An 18,162-nucleotide genomic window follows, 5' to 3' on the forward strand; every position below is an offset into this window, starting at 1 on the left:
AAGATGCTTTGTCACAGAGCTGCATATCAAGGCACTGACTAGAATGTGCCAAGTAGAAGCAGAACCCTGAACACCAGGCAACATGCTTGCCCCTGGGTTGGAGGATCTTTCCCCTTGTCAAACGCAGACCTTACTCCACTGTTTTCGGTTTCTCTTTGTGCTCAAAATCCAGGAAAGGCTGAGCAGTGGATGCTTGCAATGTGTGTGTGAGTGTGTGTGGGGGGGTGTTTTTGTGATATCTGTGTCTGAGGGAAGTCAATCACTTCCACATCGGAGATAATAAATGCTGCAGAGACCGGGAGTCTGTATGCATAGCATTATTGTGTGCCTCTTTATAAATAAAGGGAATATATTTTATGCTCTTTAATGACCTTCAAATTAACAGCTCTTGAAAGCACTTATGTATATTTAATTTGAAATTGTGCTGAAAGCCTGAGTGGTGATTGCAGCAAAAGCAGCAGGCAGCCAGTTTTTAAATAAGAGTAAACTCAGGCCATTATTTCTCAGCCTGTCAGGTTTCCTTGGATTTAATGTACCAATTTTTAAATGAGAAAAACCTTTTCTTTCTTCTTTTGTGCTTTAAAGCTCTCCAGGATCCTTCTCTGTAGGTAACAGCAGCAGCAGCCTTGGGCTGTATGTAATTGTCTTTTTTTTTTTCTTCTTTGTATCACATCAGCTTTTTACTGATGGGTCACTCTTGGGTATACAAAGGATTAAGCTTTTCCAGTGACCTAAATAGTGAATGCAAGTTTATGATAATTAATGTATCATCACAGGATTATTTCCTGCAATAGATTTTGCAACTCACTGGCCCATGACAGGCATGATGCATAAGTTGTAAGGTGCTTTAAGCAGTGGGCTTTTGTGTCATAATATCCTTGTAATATAAAGTGATTAGAGGTTCCATTTCCTACCTTGGAACAGAAATGCTCTCTACACGCCCAGATATTTCCCACTGTATCCTTTGAGCAGTTCTTGCAGATAAAATTGGAAGCTCTCCCAAGCTTTCACACGGCTGAATCTCGGGATGATCATATATGAATCCATTTATTACTTGGTTGGTAGGCTGCCTCAAAACCACATACAATTTACAAAGCACAGGATCATATAAAGAATTTAAAAAAATTGTTTTAAATTATCTGTAATTGAATTATTTGTAATTGATAACAGTGTAAATCTTTTAGTACAGGTCTCAGATAATCCCTGGGTTTTGAATCAATTAGCATGCCATATTTTGTACTACTTGCTACTTCCTGACACTTTTTAAAGTCGGGGACTTGATTTTTCAGGGGGGGTGTAATCCCATTCAGAACATATTGAACTTCAATTCCTGAGTTTGGTTTCCTGTTGATCAGCAGCACCTCCATCTTATCTGGATTTATTTTTAGTTAGTTGTCTCCGTGCTGCTTACTATTGAACTTGGCAATATTCAAGGATCCTGGCTGTTTTCTTGGAACTGGATAGTGTTGTATGCACAGCTATAATGTAACTTTCTGAAAGTACAACTTAGAAATATTCCTGGGGAAATTGTTATTTACTGTTGTAGGTTTTTCTCCTGCAATAGATATTTTCATTCAGTACTAAGCAGTGAGATGTTTCATTATATAGTAGCATTAACTTTAAGCCCCCAGTAGTTATCTCGCTACCGGTGAGAGCCAATCTGGTCTAGTGGTGAAGGCATCAGGCCAGAAACCGGGAGACCGTGAGTTCTACTCCCATTTTAGGCACAAAGTCAGCTGGATGACCTTGGGCCAGTCACTCTCTCTCAGCCCTAGGGAGAGGCAATGGCAAACCACTTCTGAATAACCTTGCCAAGAAAACTGCAGGGACTAATCTAGGCAGTTGCCAGGAGTCAAAAACTGACCTGAATTAAATTCCTGTAAAAGAAAACTTCTCCCTCTTTCATCTTGGAATGGTATAAGGGATTTTCCAATTAAATAATTGTGTTAACTGTAAATCAGAAAACAAAGCAAATCATCTGAGAACTTCTTAGTTCACCATTTCGTACATCTCTCTCTCTCTCTCTCTCTCTCTTTCTGTCTTCTGTGTCTATAATTTTTCTCATTATCCTCCTATTAAAACTCTCCTTTTTAGTCCTCCCTTAATTTCCCACAGCCTTTCAAAACTTTCTGGCAGGGATAGGCAGATCACAACCTCTGTGCCACATGGAACACACCCACACCCAAACCCACACACATACACACCCACACACATACACACCCACACACATACAACCTCCACATGTATTGGACCCCTCCCCCCAGATCACATCACCAAAATGGCTTACTTTCAGCAGTTCTGTTTTTAGCATTTTTCCTCTAAATGTATGTTGCATCTCTGTGAAGTTTATGATATGCATTTTAATCTTAATTCACCCAAATCCCTCCAAGTCCCCATATTGTAAAAGCCCATCTAGTAACATCAGTGCATCACAGGGAGGGACAGGGTATCCCTTCAACAGCTCTCTGAAGCTAAACTACTTGTTTTAACAAATGTGATCCCAAATCTGACCCCAGACTATGGGGCCTGACTTTCACTGCACCCTGCATACATATTTTTGGGGCTGTAAAGTGGGTAGGGATCCTGAAGGCCATCTAGTCCACCCCCTGTCTGGTGCTAGATCTGCAGTGCAGGTAGCATCCTGATGGGCAGCGCCCAGCTTCTGCCTGAGTGCTTCCAGCAAAGGGAAGAGAGGTTTACTTTCTAAGCTAGACACTTCTACTTCCTAACCAACCTACGTTCTACTCACTGCATCCAGTTATCTCCTGAAAAGCAAAAGAAAATAAGGTTTATTCCATTTTCAGTATGACAGCTCATTAGTTATTTGAGACTGCTATCAAAATTCTGAATAATTTTTTCTTCTTCTGGCTAAATTCCCAGATCTTACAACCTGTTCCTTTAAAACATGTCTCTGAACTCCATCAGTTTTGGTTTCTCTACATGGAATGTTCCATTTAGTGTCTCCCTTTTTTTTTTTTTTAATATTAATCTGGGCCTCTTTCACTCTTTTATTTTTAGCTAAATTTTGGTCAGCTGAAGGGAGGCTTTCCTTGTCTTGTCAGGTCTCAATTCTGCTGTTTCTCCTTTATTAAGCCACTATGTAACACCACTGAGGTATGAAGCATTCAACAATGCAAAATATCTTTACCATGGGTGATTTTAACATAGTCTTATAGCTAAGCAAATCCTGCTGTTAATAATTTCCTTTCTCTTCATGGCATAACTGTTGCAGGAGTAGACCTACACAGCTCACAATTTTATTTATTACATTTATATTCTGCCATCACTAATTCAACTTCCAACAGTTTACATGGCAAAAACCTAGTTAAAATTAATTAAAACATTTAAAACACACCTACCTTAAACATAAAAATAAATGCAATTAAAATGCAAGCAAACTTTGCAGATCTAAACTGGAATAATAGCAGCAGCAGCAGCCTGTGGAAAACATCACAGACATGAAAACTCAAGAACATCTGGGATTCACAGCATTGCCCTCTAATGACTGATTTTTAGCCTTGCTTTAAATAGGTCCCAAATATGTGTGCCACAACATCTCAAGAATGCTATGTAAAAGTGCATCATTTATTCTTCTATTTCACAGGAAATAGGGAACAAAGCAATAATTATATCCCTGATATTATCTTTATGAGCAAAATTAGCCATAGGTAAAGAACAAGATAATTAATATTTGAAAATCCCATACAGAAGAATTACTTTTATAAAATTTTATAAGGACAAAGCTTTCTTACAAGATCATGGTACTTTTGCTTATGATAAACAGATGCATAACCTGATACTTAGCTATTGTCACACACTACAATCCAGCAGACTTTCCATAGTTTGGAGGAACAATATTTGTAATACAATATGTTGGCAGAGAAACTGCAGGCTCTAGCTGATTCTGATGCTGTAAGAGTTTTCCAGCTGGCAGGGACAGGAACACAGAGCATCATTTATGCATTATGGGTTTGAGTGAATTACTACAATTATTGATGTTGATTTGCAACTGCAGGCTACACATTTGCAATTTAAGAATGCAAGGTAGATTTTTCCTTTGATCTCTAAATGCTCCTAATAAATTTTAACTACAATGTGTTCACTTGGAAAGCTGTCACATCTTTGAGTTCCCTTTTTAGAACTTATTTTCAAACTGTAGCAAATAAACCTTAATGTATACCAGCTCTCCACTCAGGGTCTGTTTGTGTTTTGGTAGTAGACCAATCACTTTGTAAAATGTAAAAGGCTTTGGTTTTCTATTCAGAGGTGAACCCTAGATTCATGCATTCCAGTTAGACACTTTGCTTCTGGTTCCCTTTAAAGCCGAGTGAGCAAAATATCTATAGAAATGTTTTTATTTATATATTATAATCTGATTTTGTGGCTGCGTTTCACAAAATCTTGCCAACATGGAAACTTTCCAGTAACAAGCTAGCAGTCTTTCAAAGTATTTTTAAAAGAAACTGAAAGGTCCCTGAAATTTGAAAAAGATTTTTTTAAAAATAAAAATAAATAAAACAAAATGACCTGTTCCTGTTTCATGACATATTTGGATGCTGTTTGTACACAGCAGAAGATAGGCATCTTCTAGAAAAAGGCCAAGGGACTAAAATATGAAGAGAAACGAATGGAAAACAGCAGTTTCCTAAACCAATTATACATGTAGATCTTTAAATAATCACCACATTCAGGCTTGTGTAATTACCACTTCCATGCGCTTATGCTTTTTTCCGCCTGCATTGCACATCATATGTGTTCCTTCCTATTTCTGTTGGAAATATTGCTTGAAACAGTCATTCAAACTACCCATGCTCATTTAAATTGTATCTAGAAAAGGCACAATCAGCAACTTGTCAGGTCTGTATTTTAATGTGAATGTAGTTAATCAGAATTTCCCAAGTTCATACCCATATTGGATCACATTTATTCTTTAACGTTTGTACTTTCTTGGATTTTGAGATGCAGTTCAGAAGACATGCATACAAAAGTGTCCTCAGTAAAAATGCATTTATTAGACCTATGAAAATGCATGCACATTTTGGTGTTGGTTGTCTTTTTAATGTAGTTTTGGAAAAATCTGAAACTGAAATCAAATTTAATAGATTTGTCATTTCAAAGCTCTGGTTCTTGCATGTGTGAGACTGTTACATACCTAGGAATGGAGGCATGGACATGGGTCAGAAAAAAATGCTTGTTCTTTGGCAGGCTGTAGAAGCAATTTTTTCCCCAACTGTTTTTTTTTTTTTTTATTCAGCCACTTTTATTCAGTAGCTATGCATGCAGAATCTAAAAATTCACCTTAGTTTCTAAAGGAAAAAGGCAAATCTGAAGAAAGAGTGGAAGAAATGGAGACAGAGAAAGAGAGGGATGGTTACCTGAGAAGATACAGTACAAGCCATTTTCCAAAACAATGATAGCCAAATGGAAGAATCTCTTACTTGTCACTGAGAGCCTGACCGTATGTTGCCCTTATCATATGTGAAGGCAGATGCTGAAGGTGTCGTTCAGATAATCAACATCTGAGGAAATCACAGATGTGTTTGCCTTAACATCGTGTTAATGAAGAAAATGGCACTGTTGACTGCTTCTTTGTCAGTATTTTGCTCGGCTCATTTCTCCTGCTCCTCAAACAAGAGGGAGAAATGAGCTGCAGAAGATCACAAAAAGTAATACATCTGCTAATCATGAATGTCCCCTCTCACAATATAACATCAAGGAAATACTTCCATGCTTTCCTCAAACATTAGCGGCCTAGGTTAGAAGGTATCACTAGAATTGCCAGGACTTGCAATCAGTTTATTTTCTATGTAACCCTGATTCAAAGGGGAAAAGATAATTCAGAGCACAAGGAACATTCACATACCTTGTTAGTTATTGGGCTTATGCAATCCCAGAAAAAGACATCATTGATTTAAGGTGTCAACAGGTGAGGCACACATTCTGAATTACCTTTAAGCCAGATCACAGCCCAGCCCTATCATTTATCCCTGCTCAGTATCTTCTAGTATGAAGACATTAAAATTTTAAATAGCGTCTCCTTATCATGTTCAATAAGTGTCTGCAGTATTTTCTTAATCAATTTTAAGCAAGATATGTTTGTCATAAGTACTTAGTTTTGAACATTTATTTCATTTGCAGTAAAAAAAAAAAATCAGTGTGACGGGCCCAATCATCGTATTGGAGGCAGAAATACAAACGGCCAGCAAACTTCCCATAGATAGGCTCTGCTTGCCTATATTATGTAGCACATCTCTTCCATATGCAGTCTTGCACTATAACCCTCTTGCCGTGGGCGCCCTGTGTCTGTAATTTTCACTTACTGTAGAACCATTTCACTTGGGGAATGATAACCCTGGTGTAGCCAAGCTACACCATAAATGAATGTGTCCTGTTGCCTTTCTGATTATCCTCAGGAGCCTCATTAGGCAACCAAACCCTTGTTTTGAAGGTGGGAAGAACGGATGAAAATGATGGTTAACATCAGTGCAATTCTCCATGCTAATTAGCAATGAGTGGAACTGACAGCATGAAATACAGCTCATGCCAAGAACTGTGTTGCAGAAGGAGGAAGCCTGGAGATTATTTTATCTAAAATGCAAATCACGCTTTCCAAAGACTATCAGGAAGGTGAACCAAAGTCATCTCTAAAAGCAAAATAATAATCTGTAAATGTTATTATAGGGGAACTCATAAAATATTAGTTTAGAACATATGCATTTTTTTAGTGTGGGTTGAAACACTAAATCATTGTGAAGAAGGAACAAAAACTACGTTCAGCATTAATGGGAAGAACAGATTATTTGCGAGCCTTGTTTCCAGCTGTAGCCTCCAAAGACAAAATTGGCATATAATGAGATGTTATGATAATGTGGAGTTTATTGTGTTTCTACTCTTTTTAAATTATCTGTAAGCAAAATGCATAACTGGAATATGTGTGTGTATGTGTGTAACTGGCTAAGCGATCTATAGAAAGATCACTTGCTTATTCTACTTATATTCTGTACACATATTCATTAAGAAATGTTTCTATGGGGTTCTCTACAGCTCTTAATTTTGCCATGTTTTGTGCTATTTCAGATGGGTCTAGTCTGTCATTTTTCTCATTTCCATTCTGCTTCCTAGATCTTTTCTGTGTTGCAAACACACTTAGGGATTGCCTGAAAAATGAACATTCATTCATTCATTCATTCATTCATTCATTCATTCATTCATTCATTCATTCATTAATTCATATTTCAAATTTAGTCACCATCCATCTCACTCAAAGAGTGACTCTGGGTGGTTTACAATAAAAATATTTATAATTCTGGCTTTCTGCTAGATTGACAGGACTATGGTGGGATCTACAGGGTTTGTTTTGTTTGTTTTTCATTTTGGTTTGTTTTTTGTCAGTGAGCACATTTAACCTTTTTCAAAGCATATTGTGGTTTCTCAGAGAAGATGACTGCTCTGGGAGATTGCCTATTCATAACAGGATTTCCTGGCTGGTGTGGCCAGTCACAAAACTTCAGTTTACCAGATGTCATGAAGTTGCTTCTTGCCCCTCCTCTCCAAGAGCACTATTGGAAATAAGGATGATTCTGGAGACAGCTGTTTTGCTTGGCAGCTTCCACCTTCCACCTCATCTGAAGCAAAGAAAGGTCTTTTTAATATGTTTAATTTTTTTTCTTCATATTTTTCTAGAAGGATATAGCCCACCTTTGCTGAAAGTGAGGTGAGGGAGGTACCTCTATGCTATATCCCCATCTGGAAATCCCTGTAGTTGTAGCACTCATTTTTCCCCCTTCTTAGCCCCCCCCTTTATTTTTGTATTGTATTCTAATTTCTGGTTTTTAATTTTCTTATTTAATGCCTTTAATGTTTGTCTTATGCTGTTTTAGAATGTTTATCTCATTAAAGTGGATTTTTTTGTTGTTTTCTTTTTTCCCATAGAAATATTGGTGTTCCTATTCAGATTTTTTCCCCATGTATGTTATCTTTTGTGGTTCCAGGGAACATTAAAGGCCAGTTAATGTTTTTCTAAGAAGAGAAAGATAGAAAATTGGGCATTTAAAATCTGACACTGCTTTTCTACCAGAAATTTCCACATGAAAAATATTTTTTCTTATTTAATAGTTCAATTAGTGGAATGTACTTTATGGAAATTCTGGAAAAGAGTTTTGTAGCACATAACTACAGTTGATATGTGTTGGGCTGATATCCAATGTGGCATGCAGCTGAAAAAAGCATTAGAAAACCATAGAAAAGCATATTTTCAGGAAAAAGTATGCATGATATAGGAAATATCCTATCTAGGAAAAATGTTTTTAAAAAGTAGACATTAAGAAAAAGGTATACAAATGTTTGTATGAATGTAACTGCACAGTTTATTTATTTGGCAAAATTAGCAAATTTTGCCAGAAAACAAAAAAAGTGAGCAAGATGGACAGATTTACCTATTCCTAAAGTGGAGACTGAGATCGTGGAGATATTGAACTCCAAATTTTGATTAGCTCTGTAACCTTTGAGCCCGTGTGCATGCAAACATTGACATGGCCTGAGATTGAATGTTGCCAAGAGATTAGAGCGGTCTTGGGGTCCCCAACTTTCAGTTGAGGTTGGTGGGCACATTTGGAATTTTGTGAGCAGGACTCCCATTCCCACAATGACTGCCATGAGATCTATGATCAGTTTCAAAGCACTGATTTATTACAATGCAGCATGCACCCTCTCCAGCTGTCCTGCACTTGCAGGATACACCCTATTACCCCTGCTTAATGTTGTTTTTTTCCTAGGCAGGTGGGCATACTTCCAACTGACAGATGGGCTACAGCCATGTTAGGTTTAATATTAAGGAAAGTTTATGGGACCCATGGGATCTTTGGAAATAAAGATGATGCTGGAAATTTATGCTTTGCTCTGCATTGTGCCACTTTCCCATTTGTTTTAATTGATTTTTTTCTAATGGAAAAAAATGAGGAGGGGTATAAATCCTGGCAGGCATAAAGGGAATCAAAGTAACCAAACACCCCCAGGCATCATACTGGGATCCCAAAGCTTACGCTCTGTGCACAAGGCAAGACCCACATTGTGGAGAATAGGCATGGCCTGCCACTGTAATCCTGAAACTCTACTTCCTGGTGCATTTGGGTTATCTTGGTTATGATCATTTGCAAGGAGCTTGTATAGCTTGTCTTTGGAATAATTCATCACAATGATCACCTGAGGATTGTACCTCATGTATGCTGCAGAATATGCCCATGTCCAACGTGCAGCCCCAGCTCAAACCAACACTAGTTCATTATAAGCAACAAAAAGCTTTGACTCATCTGCAACCTGAAGAAGCTAGCTTTTGCATTGTGCTTCTGCATGGGGTGGGATTTCCCCTCTCCCACCATAGACACTGCCTGCCTCCTACATTCCCTGCTTCTCAGTCTAGTTTTTCATTCACTCATCTGGCAATAATGAGCTGCTGAAAGTGTTTCTGATCCACAGTTGATGAGGACAAAGAAAGGGAAAAGCAGGTTGGGTTGAAATGTACTGGAAATGGTTTGCAGTAGAGTAGGTATGGTATGGCCTTCTCATTAAGGAAATCAAGGTTTTGTTTTTGTTTTTTCATTCTATTGCTTATATGCTTTCTAGACTTTCACATATTCTCCTTGGCTCATCTTTCTTTTAAAAAGGACTGAATTAACCATCTGCTAAATATATAGTCAGCATCTCTCTGAAATGTCATCATTCAGAATAACAAAACCAGAAAGGAATCTGAAGCCACACTGAGAGTTATGTTCCATCTATATAAATTTCCTTTGGTGCCTGATTTGTGTCTTTATAGTCTTGCTTTTGGATTCCCCCTCTCAAATACTTCTGAAAATTAACAAGCTTTGTCTTGTACATAGCAGGGGAGCAATGTTAACTGTCTTTTTTAACTTTTAACTGCATGATGGTCTCTTTCTGTTCAGGGAATCAAAGCCCCATTTGAGATAATTGTGGCTGACAAACTATCTTCTCTGCTCATATGAATCTGCACTCTGTTGACAACTGGGATTCCCCAGGGAGAAGACATTATTAGAACAAATATCCAGGGACAGTGGCTGTCCCACCTTTCCCCTTTCCCCCCTTTTCCAGCTAATGTATCCTCCCTACCATGCCTCCATATGCAGAGGCACATTTTCTATCTATATTGCCTGTGTTTCCATTCTTCCACTGTAATTTATGGCAGTAAAGAAACCATGTTGACTTTATGCTGGAGCATAACATCTGTGCCTAGTCTGCCAAGTTGCTTGTTCCATGAGATTTGAAGCAGGAACTGCTGGATGGCCTAGATGTTATATGATGTGTTAACCACACTTTGTCCTTTCATTGGGTTATTTACTCACAAGTAAATTGTAATAATGTGGGTTTTATCACTATTAGCTCAACTGCAATCTCTCCACAGGAAGAATACTGTCCAAGGGATAGGTTTGAAATCTGTATAAATTTTATTTCTGACTGTTTCAGCTATTACTATCAACAAGGAACATTAAAAAAAAAACTATCAGGATAATTTCTCATGTGTGCATATTAAATACAATAGTCTCTCACACATGCACATGCACACATACATACACATACCCTCTTCTTTGTGTTACAGAGAGCTTTTTTTTTTCTTCTGCAAATGGGTAATTAATTTTCAATCTATTTCCTTTTCTACTTTTCTGTGTGGCTTTTTAATACTCCTCCCCACTGCCCTGGTCATCAGCCCTATCATTCATCCTTTCTATCATATATTCACCTTTTCTCTTCTGTAGCTTGTTTTCCTACTGTATTCAAATACCCCACTAATTTACCTATATTCAAACAAACCTCTTCAGTTACCAGCTCCAAGTACCATGTAGGTTGCCCCCTTACAACAGGTTCCCAATATTTTGTGGGCATGTGGGTACATTTGGAATTGTGAAAACATGTCATAGGCATTCTTAGAAAATGGCTCCCACACAACAGTAAGGGACTGTCTCAAATTGCCAACTTACGAGAAAACAAACTAAACTACATTCTCTTTCACTAACCTCCCACATGTTCTCTATCACTGTAGTTTATCTTTGTCTCTTTCTCCCTTATCCATGAGTCTGGAATCTCTGTCTCTTTTGTATTCTCCACTGTGACACATACAAGGGTTTCCTTTGTTCTCATCCTTCTCTCTTTATCTGCTGTCTCTAAGTGACATAAAGTCCTATATTTTGGGTTATATTTACATTAAAGATACTTAACTGTAGTTCTCTGTTTCAAAGCTTTCTCCATCCAGTCCTAGTTCTGTAAATCATTATCTTTCTGTTGATATACTTTCTTATGTCCAAAACTAAATTTCTCATTTTTCCTCTGAAGCTATACTATCCTGGTATCAATATCACCTTTTGTTCTGTTGGCCAGGAAAACAGCTATGGTGTTCTTACCTTTCTCTCTCTGTATTTAATACTTCTTCCCATATGACACTGCAAAAATTATACTCCTTTTTTACTGAAAACTCGGTATCATATTTTACCTTCATTAACACATTCTTATTTATTGCTAGTCTTTTTTTTTTCCAAATTATTTTTGTTTGTTAGAAATATAGCCCACCTTGTTTCTAGGAACTTAAGATGGCAAACGCAGCACTCCTCTTTCCAGTTTTTCCCCACAGCAACAAAAACCCTGTATTGTACAGGAGGTTGCATTAAGACACAGTAGCAGGGCCAAGTCACCCAGTGAGCTTCTGTGGAAGAAGTTGGACTTGAATCTGGTTTTCCCATTCTTAACCCACTGCCTTCATCACTCTATCACACTGGTTTGTCCTAGAATTGATCCACCAAGAGGGAAGAGCCTAAATTTGTTCTTTGAAGCATCTGTGGAAATTTTCTTTAATGCTTATTCCCAGAACACTCAGATAATGCTAGTGTTCTTTCTTCAAATACCTTTTCAAAATCCATTTTCTGTTAAGTCTGTGATACAGTCATTTGTTCCCTATATCCACTGTGCCAAAGGCTAAAACATGCTTATCTCTCCTCTCTGTTGTCTCCCTGCATCAGATTTCTAATTTCAAGATGTTTGGCGTAGGAACTGGACCTCACACATTTGATGAACTTTGATGGCACAGTAATGAACAGAGATTTTGATCAGACTCTTTTGTGAAGATTAGCTGTAATTAGCCCATCTGGTAATGTCCACTAAGATCAGGCAGAGTGGGTGAGTTCCAGGTCCCCTCAATTAAATAATATCATCTGTTGGGACCTAGGAAGCATGCCTTATTTGTCATAGTGCCTTTCCTCTGGATTAGCATCCCCCCAGAGATCCATATGGCTCTGACATAATGATGTTCTGCCTTTGAAAACCTGGCTGATCTCCCAGACCTTGGGGTAGGGTGGGTGCTGAGTCCCTGTAGGTTGTTTTTTGCTGTTAGGTTTGGTTTCTGTCCTGGATGTCTGTGGTCTGTTTCTTAATTTTTATTGTTCTTGCTTTCAAAGTGAAAGCTGCCAGAGGCATTTGGAGTTGGCTGGCCTCTAAATTAAATAAATAAAATAGAACATAAAGATCAACCTATTCTTGCTAAGGGACCAGAGGCAAATGTAACCCCCATGACAGTATTATACCTGAATATACCTGGATGCCTTTCATTTCATTGAAGAAAAATACTGCATATAGATACCACCTTAATGGGGATAAAGAAAAAAAAAAGTCTGTCCTTACCTGAAACAGTAAGTGGTGCATAATATCTCTATGAACCTCAAATTCTCAATATAAATGATATCTTCAGGGATTCCAGTTTTATACAGGTCCCACCACAGATTTTTTATGAGTAGATAATAATGGCTGTAATCCCATAAAGGGGTATTTGAAAGTAACTCAGTTAACTACATGTACTTCTCTTCCCAATAAATATGCACAGAGTTGGGATATTTAGTTTATTAAAATATAAGGTGCATAGAATTGATCGGTATGTTTCTTTCCTGTACATTCTCTGGTCTTCTTTATTCCCTGCCTGTAAATATAGAAATAAATCCCATTGATTTCAGTTGAGTTTTCATTCATTTTTAATATGCTTAGGACAGCAATATTGTTTGCTTAACTTTGGTTTGTATCTCAGATAATTTTCACTTCTATTTCCCTGTTCTGCCTGATTTTCCCTGTCTGGTCTTTACCCTCCATTCTTTTTCATTTTTTTCTGGTGAATTCAAGATTACTAAATAAAAATTTCATTACTATCTAGGTTTGCAAGAATGATTTGATTCCCAAAATTGATGAATTTTAACAAATGCAAAACATCAGGCACAGCAGAGACATTTTTTAAGTTTCAGTAAGTAAGTCAGGATAGTGGAATATAAGTTGCAGCATAATTGTGTTGCCAGCCTAGTTATTGAGGACTAGCCAAGAGGACATTGTGGTCAATGACTTCATTATTTAATGTGGTAACTATATTTCTGAGTACAATTGCATATTAAAAGTATCTGTGCTCTCCCCCCCCCCCCCCCCATGTAACAAGGGTCTTAATAATTGGATTTTGTTGCTGGGTTGCACTTCTCTTACAGGAGGGTGACAAGCGTTCTCTGGGTTGCTCTTTTCAGTATTAACTACTGCTAGTTTCTACTACAAGTTGATGTTACATTATTTCTCATTTTAAGAAATAGCCCTGTGGAGGAGAGCACTCATTCTACATTGACCCAGCATTTTGGCCTAATTCCTCTCCTAGGAAACTATCTTCTACTTGGACAGACTGTTGGATCACTTTAGACTTGCCTGAAGTGTCTGGCAGAGGAGTCTTTTTTTTAGTACTACCCACAGATTTCACAGATTGAACTTGAGATCTTGGAAAACAAAATATGTGCTCTATCACTGGGCTACAACCATTCCCTAAAGTAGTTAATAAAATGTGGATCATGGTCTGGTATGTGCTTCATAACCTCTCCTGTCCATGTTTTCTTTTATCCTCACCCCATCTCAGTCAGGTAGCAAAAACAAATTTACTCCCCTGATAAGCATATTGGTGCACAGTTTTTAATTAGCAGATCACAAGTGGTATGTCATTAGTGCCTCCTTTTGTTTACTGTGCTTTTGGGGTAGATATTCTTTCATCCCCACTTACTGTACAAATAAAGTCCATATGGTGACTTCAGATCTAAACTTGACTACAACCTTTGGACAGAAGTTATTACTGCTGCAACATTAAGGAAGTCCTGTTTTATTAAACTTATGGCTCACGCGGGCATTGGGGCAATAGAGGTGTCAATTCTCTTGCTATTAACTTTCCTACCTAAAGGCATAGATCTCAGCAAACATATCCAAGAGTTAGAGCTAATCTTGAGCTTAGAGTGGAGGCCAGGGGTAATTACCTCCGCCCAGCAAAAAGCCAGAGGAGGGATAGTCAAGCAAAACTATAGCGTTCCAAAACAGAAAAAAGGAAAGAAAGAAAAAGAAATAATGACAAAGTTTATCTATTTCCCCAATTCCCTAAGAAATTGACATTTTAACAAATCAGTGTAGCCAAGGAACAGATATGTTTTGGCTACATAATATTCACCCTTCATAGATTGCACAAATAGTACATTCATAGAAAATGTATGTAGGGTAAGGTAAGGATGACCTAAAGAGCTTAATTGTTTTGTTTCAGGTAGAATGGATAATAAAGTTGAAAATAGGGAGGTTGAATTTACATAAAGATAACTTGTCAAGGGATGAAGTTTTCCTCTAGCCTGAGATACCAGATGTTGACACTAACTTTTTTATAGGCAATCAACAAAAGTATACAAAATTTAGTTGGAAAGATCACTTTTAAGGGATATGGATTGGAGAATATCTTTAATTCTTTGTGCTCCTCAGAAGAGTCACCATTCATGTTGCTCAATCAAAATGAAAAGATAGCTGGAGTAATTATGTGAAGATTTAGATCAGGGGGCCATTTAAATATGAACATTTAAAATGTATGTGTGTAGGAATATATGAAGGTTTGAATGTTTTATGTTCTGAATGTATTTTTCCACTTATGTGAATGTTAACTAACAATATTAAGTTTAGATGATCTTACCAGCTAATCAGAAATTGAAGGATAACAGACCTCTTAGCAGTTCTGAATTTCCTACGTAGCTGTATTGCAACATTTCCAGACCTTTTATATATTTTAAAAAGTTATCCTGAGAATTTAGTTAGGATATTTGATTCCCCAGCTGAATTCACACATTAAAGGGCATGGTTAAATAATGGATTTCATTGCTATCAGTTGTGGTAATGGTCCCACGTTTAGGTAGTTTTAAAAGGAGACCAAAGAGATTCATACAGGACTGAGCTATTGATGGCTACACAGTACCTTCTGAATCAGAGGTCTCTGCAAGGGAGAGAGGTCAGAAAGGTCATGATGGCAGGCATGACTGTGAGATTAAAGCCCATATCTTTTTCATGTATGCCATATCATTGTAAGCATGTACTGTAAACAAGCAGTGGAGCAGCTTGATTGCATGATCCCACCTGTCATCTTGACTTTTATGACTCCCATACCCCATGGACACCCCCCCCCCTTTTCAAATCACTATACATGACAGAAAGGGAATAGCAGTCTTTTAGGATGCCATTTGAACTTTTTACAAAAGCTTATATACTTTTTAAAAAAGCTTTTTCTTAAAAAAAAGTTCTATTTTTCAAATGAAATATACTAGTTAATTAATGTATCCATACTTAAACTAAGTAATTATTATGAAAATGTTGCTTCTTTTCTAGAACTGATAAGATTAAATCTTTTCTTCTGTCATCTTCTAAAAAGTGGGTGAATAATTAATGATCCCTACAGCATGGACACTCTCCACAACTTTCTTTATTTCTTTCTTTTTCTTTTCTTTTATTTAGGGATCTTTTTATGCCTTTATTTGATGTCAGAAGTATATGGAAAGATGCCAGTCCGGACAGTCAAGCTTACCACTGCAGTCCCCTACTCCATTTCCATTGGCAAGGTAGCCATGATGCTCTGCAGATGAGCTGTGATCTCCTGGGGATGCTGTCAGGCTCTTGTGTCAAGGACATGCTCTGGCCTGAAGAGCAGAGACAACAGGAGTCAACCTGCAGTCACATGCACTGTTCCAGCCAAAAGAGGTCCTGCCATGTACATAGCCAATGAGATATCTGTAAAGGATGGCATTCTCTTGTACATTTTCCCCTTTCTCTTTCAACTCATTGATTGTGTCAAAATTGTCCACGTTTGTAATAGTAACTTTCAAAACTATTGTACTAAAAATAAAATTGCACTCAAGAAAAAAAATGAGATAATCTTAGCGTATTTTTAACAACAACAAAAAAACAAAATAGAGAATACCAAGGGTTAACGATCATCTGTTAAAACCTAGATATATCTAGAAATTATTACTGCTGAATTTCAGTGGAAAACTAAGATTAGTGTCCGTAGGATAAAACTTTGTTTACTTATTGCTTGCACATGAATAATATTAAAAAAATAAATAATGTTGAGTCATTCCTACGTTCTAAGATTACACCAGATAAGAAAGGGGATATGTCCAAAGCACATGGATTACATTATTGTGGATGCCAAGAAATGAAGGATTTTAGGAGATGAATGACTGGATTTAAATTACATGCAGTATTTCTACATTTTTAAACATATTTGCAGTTTGTGCATATGTGTGCATACCCACACCTTTCTGATTCCAGGGCCATCTAATATTTGGATGGTTATTTGCCATATTTGTTTCTGCTATATTTCAGGTTTGCTTCCTTGCTAGTAATGAATGGCATTAGTTCAGATGCAGGCAAAGAAAAAAAGAAAAAGAAAAGGCTGATCTCAGGACCACTGTTAAGACTGAGATGCTGTGTTTCCTGCCACTAATGCTAACAGTTAGAAATGAATCTAGCTCATATTTGCAGAACTGCATCAAGGAGTTTCTCTTGCCTTTTTTTTTTTAAAAAAAACCAACAACGAATATTTATTGGACTATAAACATTGGCAGTTATAACAGAGGATAATGCAGTGTTCCTGTTCAGACAGCAGGAAGGAGCTATGGCTAGGTCTTGGCTGGTGTGCCTCTTATAGACCGATGTAGACCAGAGTCCTCTGGCAATTGTGACTCATGCCTTGATCACCACTCAGTTGGACTACTGTAATATGCTCTATATGGACTCTTTAGAATAGAAGCTGCAGCTAGTATAAAATGCAGTGATGGGATTGGTGGCAGGACAACCCCACCAGTGTAGAAAAAACACCTATTCTAAAGGCATTGCATTGCACTGGTTACCAATAGGCTTCCAGGCCCAATTCATAGTGGTGCTACAAAGCCTTACATGGCTCAACATTAGGATACGTCAGGCAACTACTTGCCAGAGTCAAATCTTCTTCTTGAGTCAGGTCATCAAATGAGGGCCTGTTGGGTGTCCCCCCACTTTTCCTGGAGGGTATGAATGATAGGGCTTTCATGTAATGGTCTCCACTTTATAAAACTCTCTTCTCTTGCAGGTGTACATAGCTGTAACCATCCTTTCTTTTCATAAGCAAATGAAAATAGTCCAATTCAGCCAGGCCTTTGGCCCAACCTGGTTGGGACATTGTTATAGAAAAGTACTGAAGAATGATTGGATGAATTTACTTTGCATTTTTACTGTGTATTTTTATTACTTATGTTATATGCTGCCCAGGGTCTATTAAGCTTGGGATGGGCTATAAATGTTACTCAATAAATAATAAATAAATAATCAGGTATATTAAGAAAACAGCAACAGCTTCTTCCTAACAGCTGCCAGAGTAGAAGCCATGTGAGAGGGTTTATCAGATTCAAATTAAATTCTGAACTGAGCTCATAGAGTCATAATACTCATTGGTAAAGATTATGGGTCAATAATGTTCGTATTGTAAGACAAGGGATCATGAAATAATGATATCCCTACTCTGTAACCAGAGTAGTTGCTAATGCAGTTTCTGTTGATCATATTCATTACATCACAGATCTCTGCATAGACCTTGCTTCTCTGGATGGCTGATTAGAACAGAATAGCATGTACAAATGTATTCTAGTATAAAATATTTTCTTAAAAGCAGAAATAAGAATGCAAAGGTGCTTGTATAATTCATATACAAATGCATCTAGTTGTCATAATGTTTGAATTGCCTTGGTGCAGATTTTGATAGCAAAAAATCTCTAGTCCTGTTTATGGTTAGATAATGGCAGCTGCATAAATAAG

General features: G+C 37.5%; 1 protein-coding gene across 9 annotated transcripts in view; it reads left to right on the plus strand.

Annotated features, from left to right (window-relative positions):
• EPHB1 (EPH receptor B1) overlaps positions 1–16,228 on the plus strand; it is a 387,938-nt gene extending 371,710 nt beyond the window's left edge. For 7 of the 9 annotated variants that reach the window (XM_088132648.1, XM_088132652.1, XM_088132650.1 and 4 more), the window contains one exon: positions 15,826–16,228. In XM_088132648.1, the coding sequence (XP_087988774.1) occupies positions 15,826–16,093 (268 nt within the window). In that variant the 3' untranslated portion in view covers positions 16,094–16,228. The remainder of the gene's footprint in view (positions 1–15,825) is intronic. The other 2 variants (XM_088132653.1, XM_088132654.1) reach the window with 1 other exon arrangement.
• The last annotated feature ends 1,934 nt before the right edge of the window (positions 16,229–18,162 follow it).

This window comes from Python bivittatus, unplaced genomic scaffold, assembly GCF_059951505.1.
Source record: "Python bivittatus isolate LINGU-HERP-01145 unplaced genomic scaffold, Pbiv_v1 ctg000980_np1212, whole genome shotgun sequence".
NCBI classification, from domain to species: Eukaryota; Metazoa; Chordata; class Lepidosauria; order Squamata; family Pythonidae; genus Python; species Python bivittatus.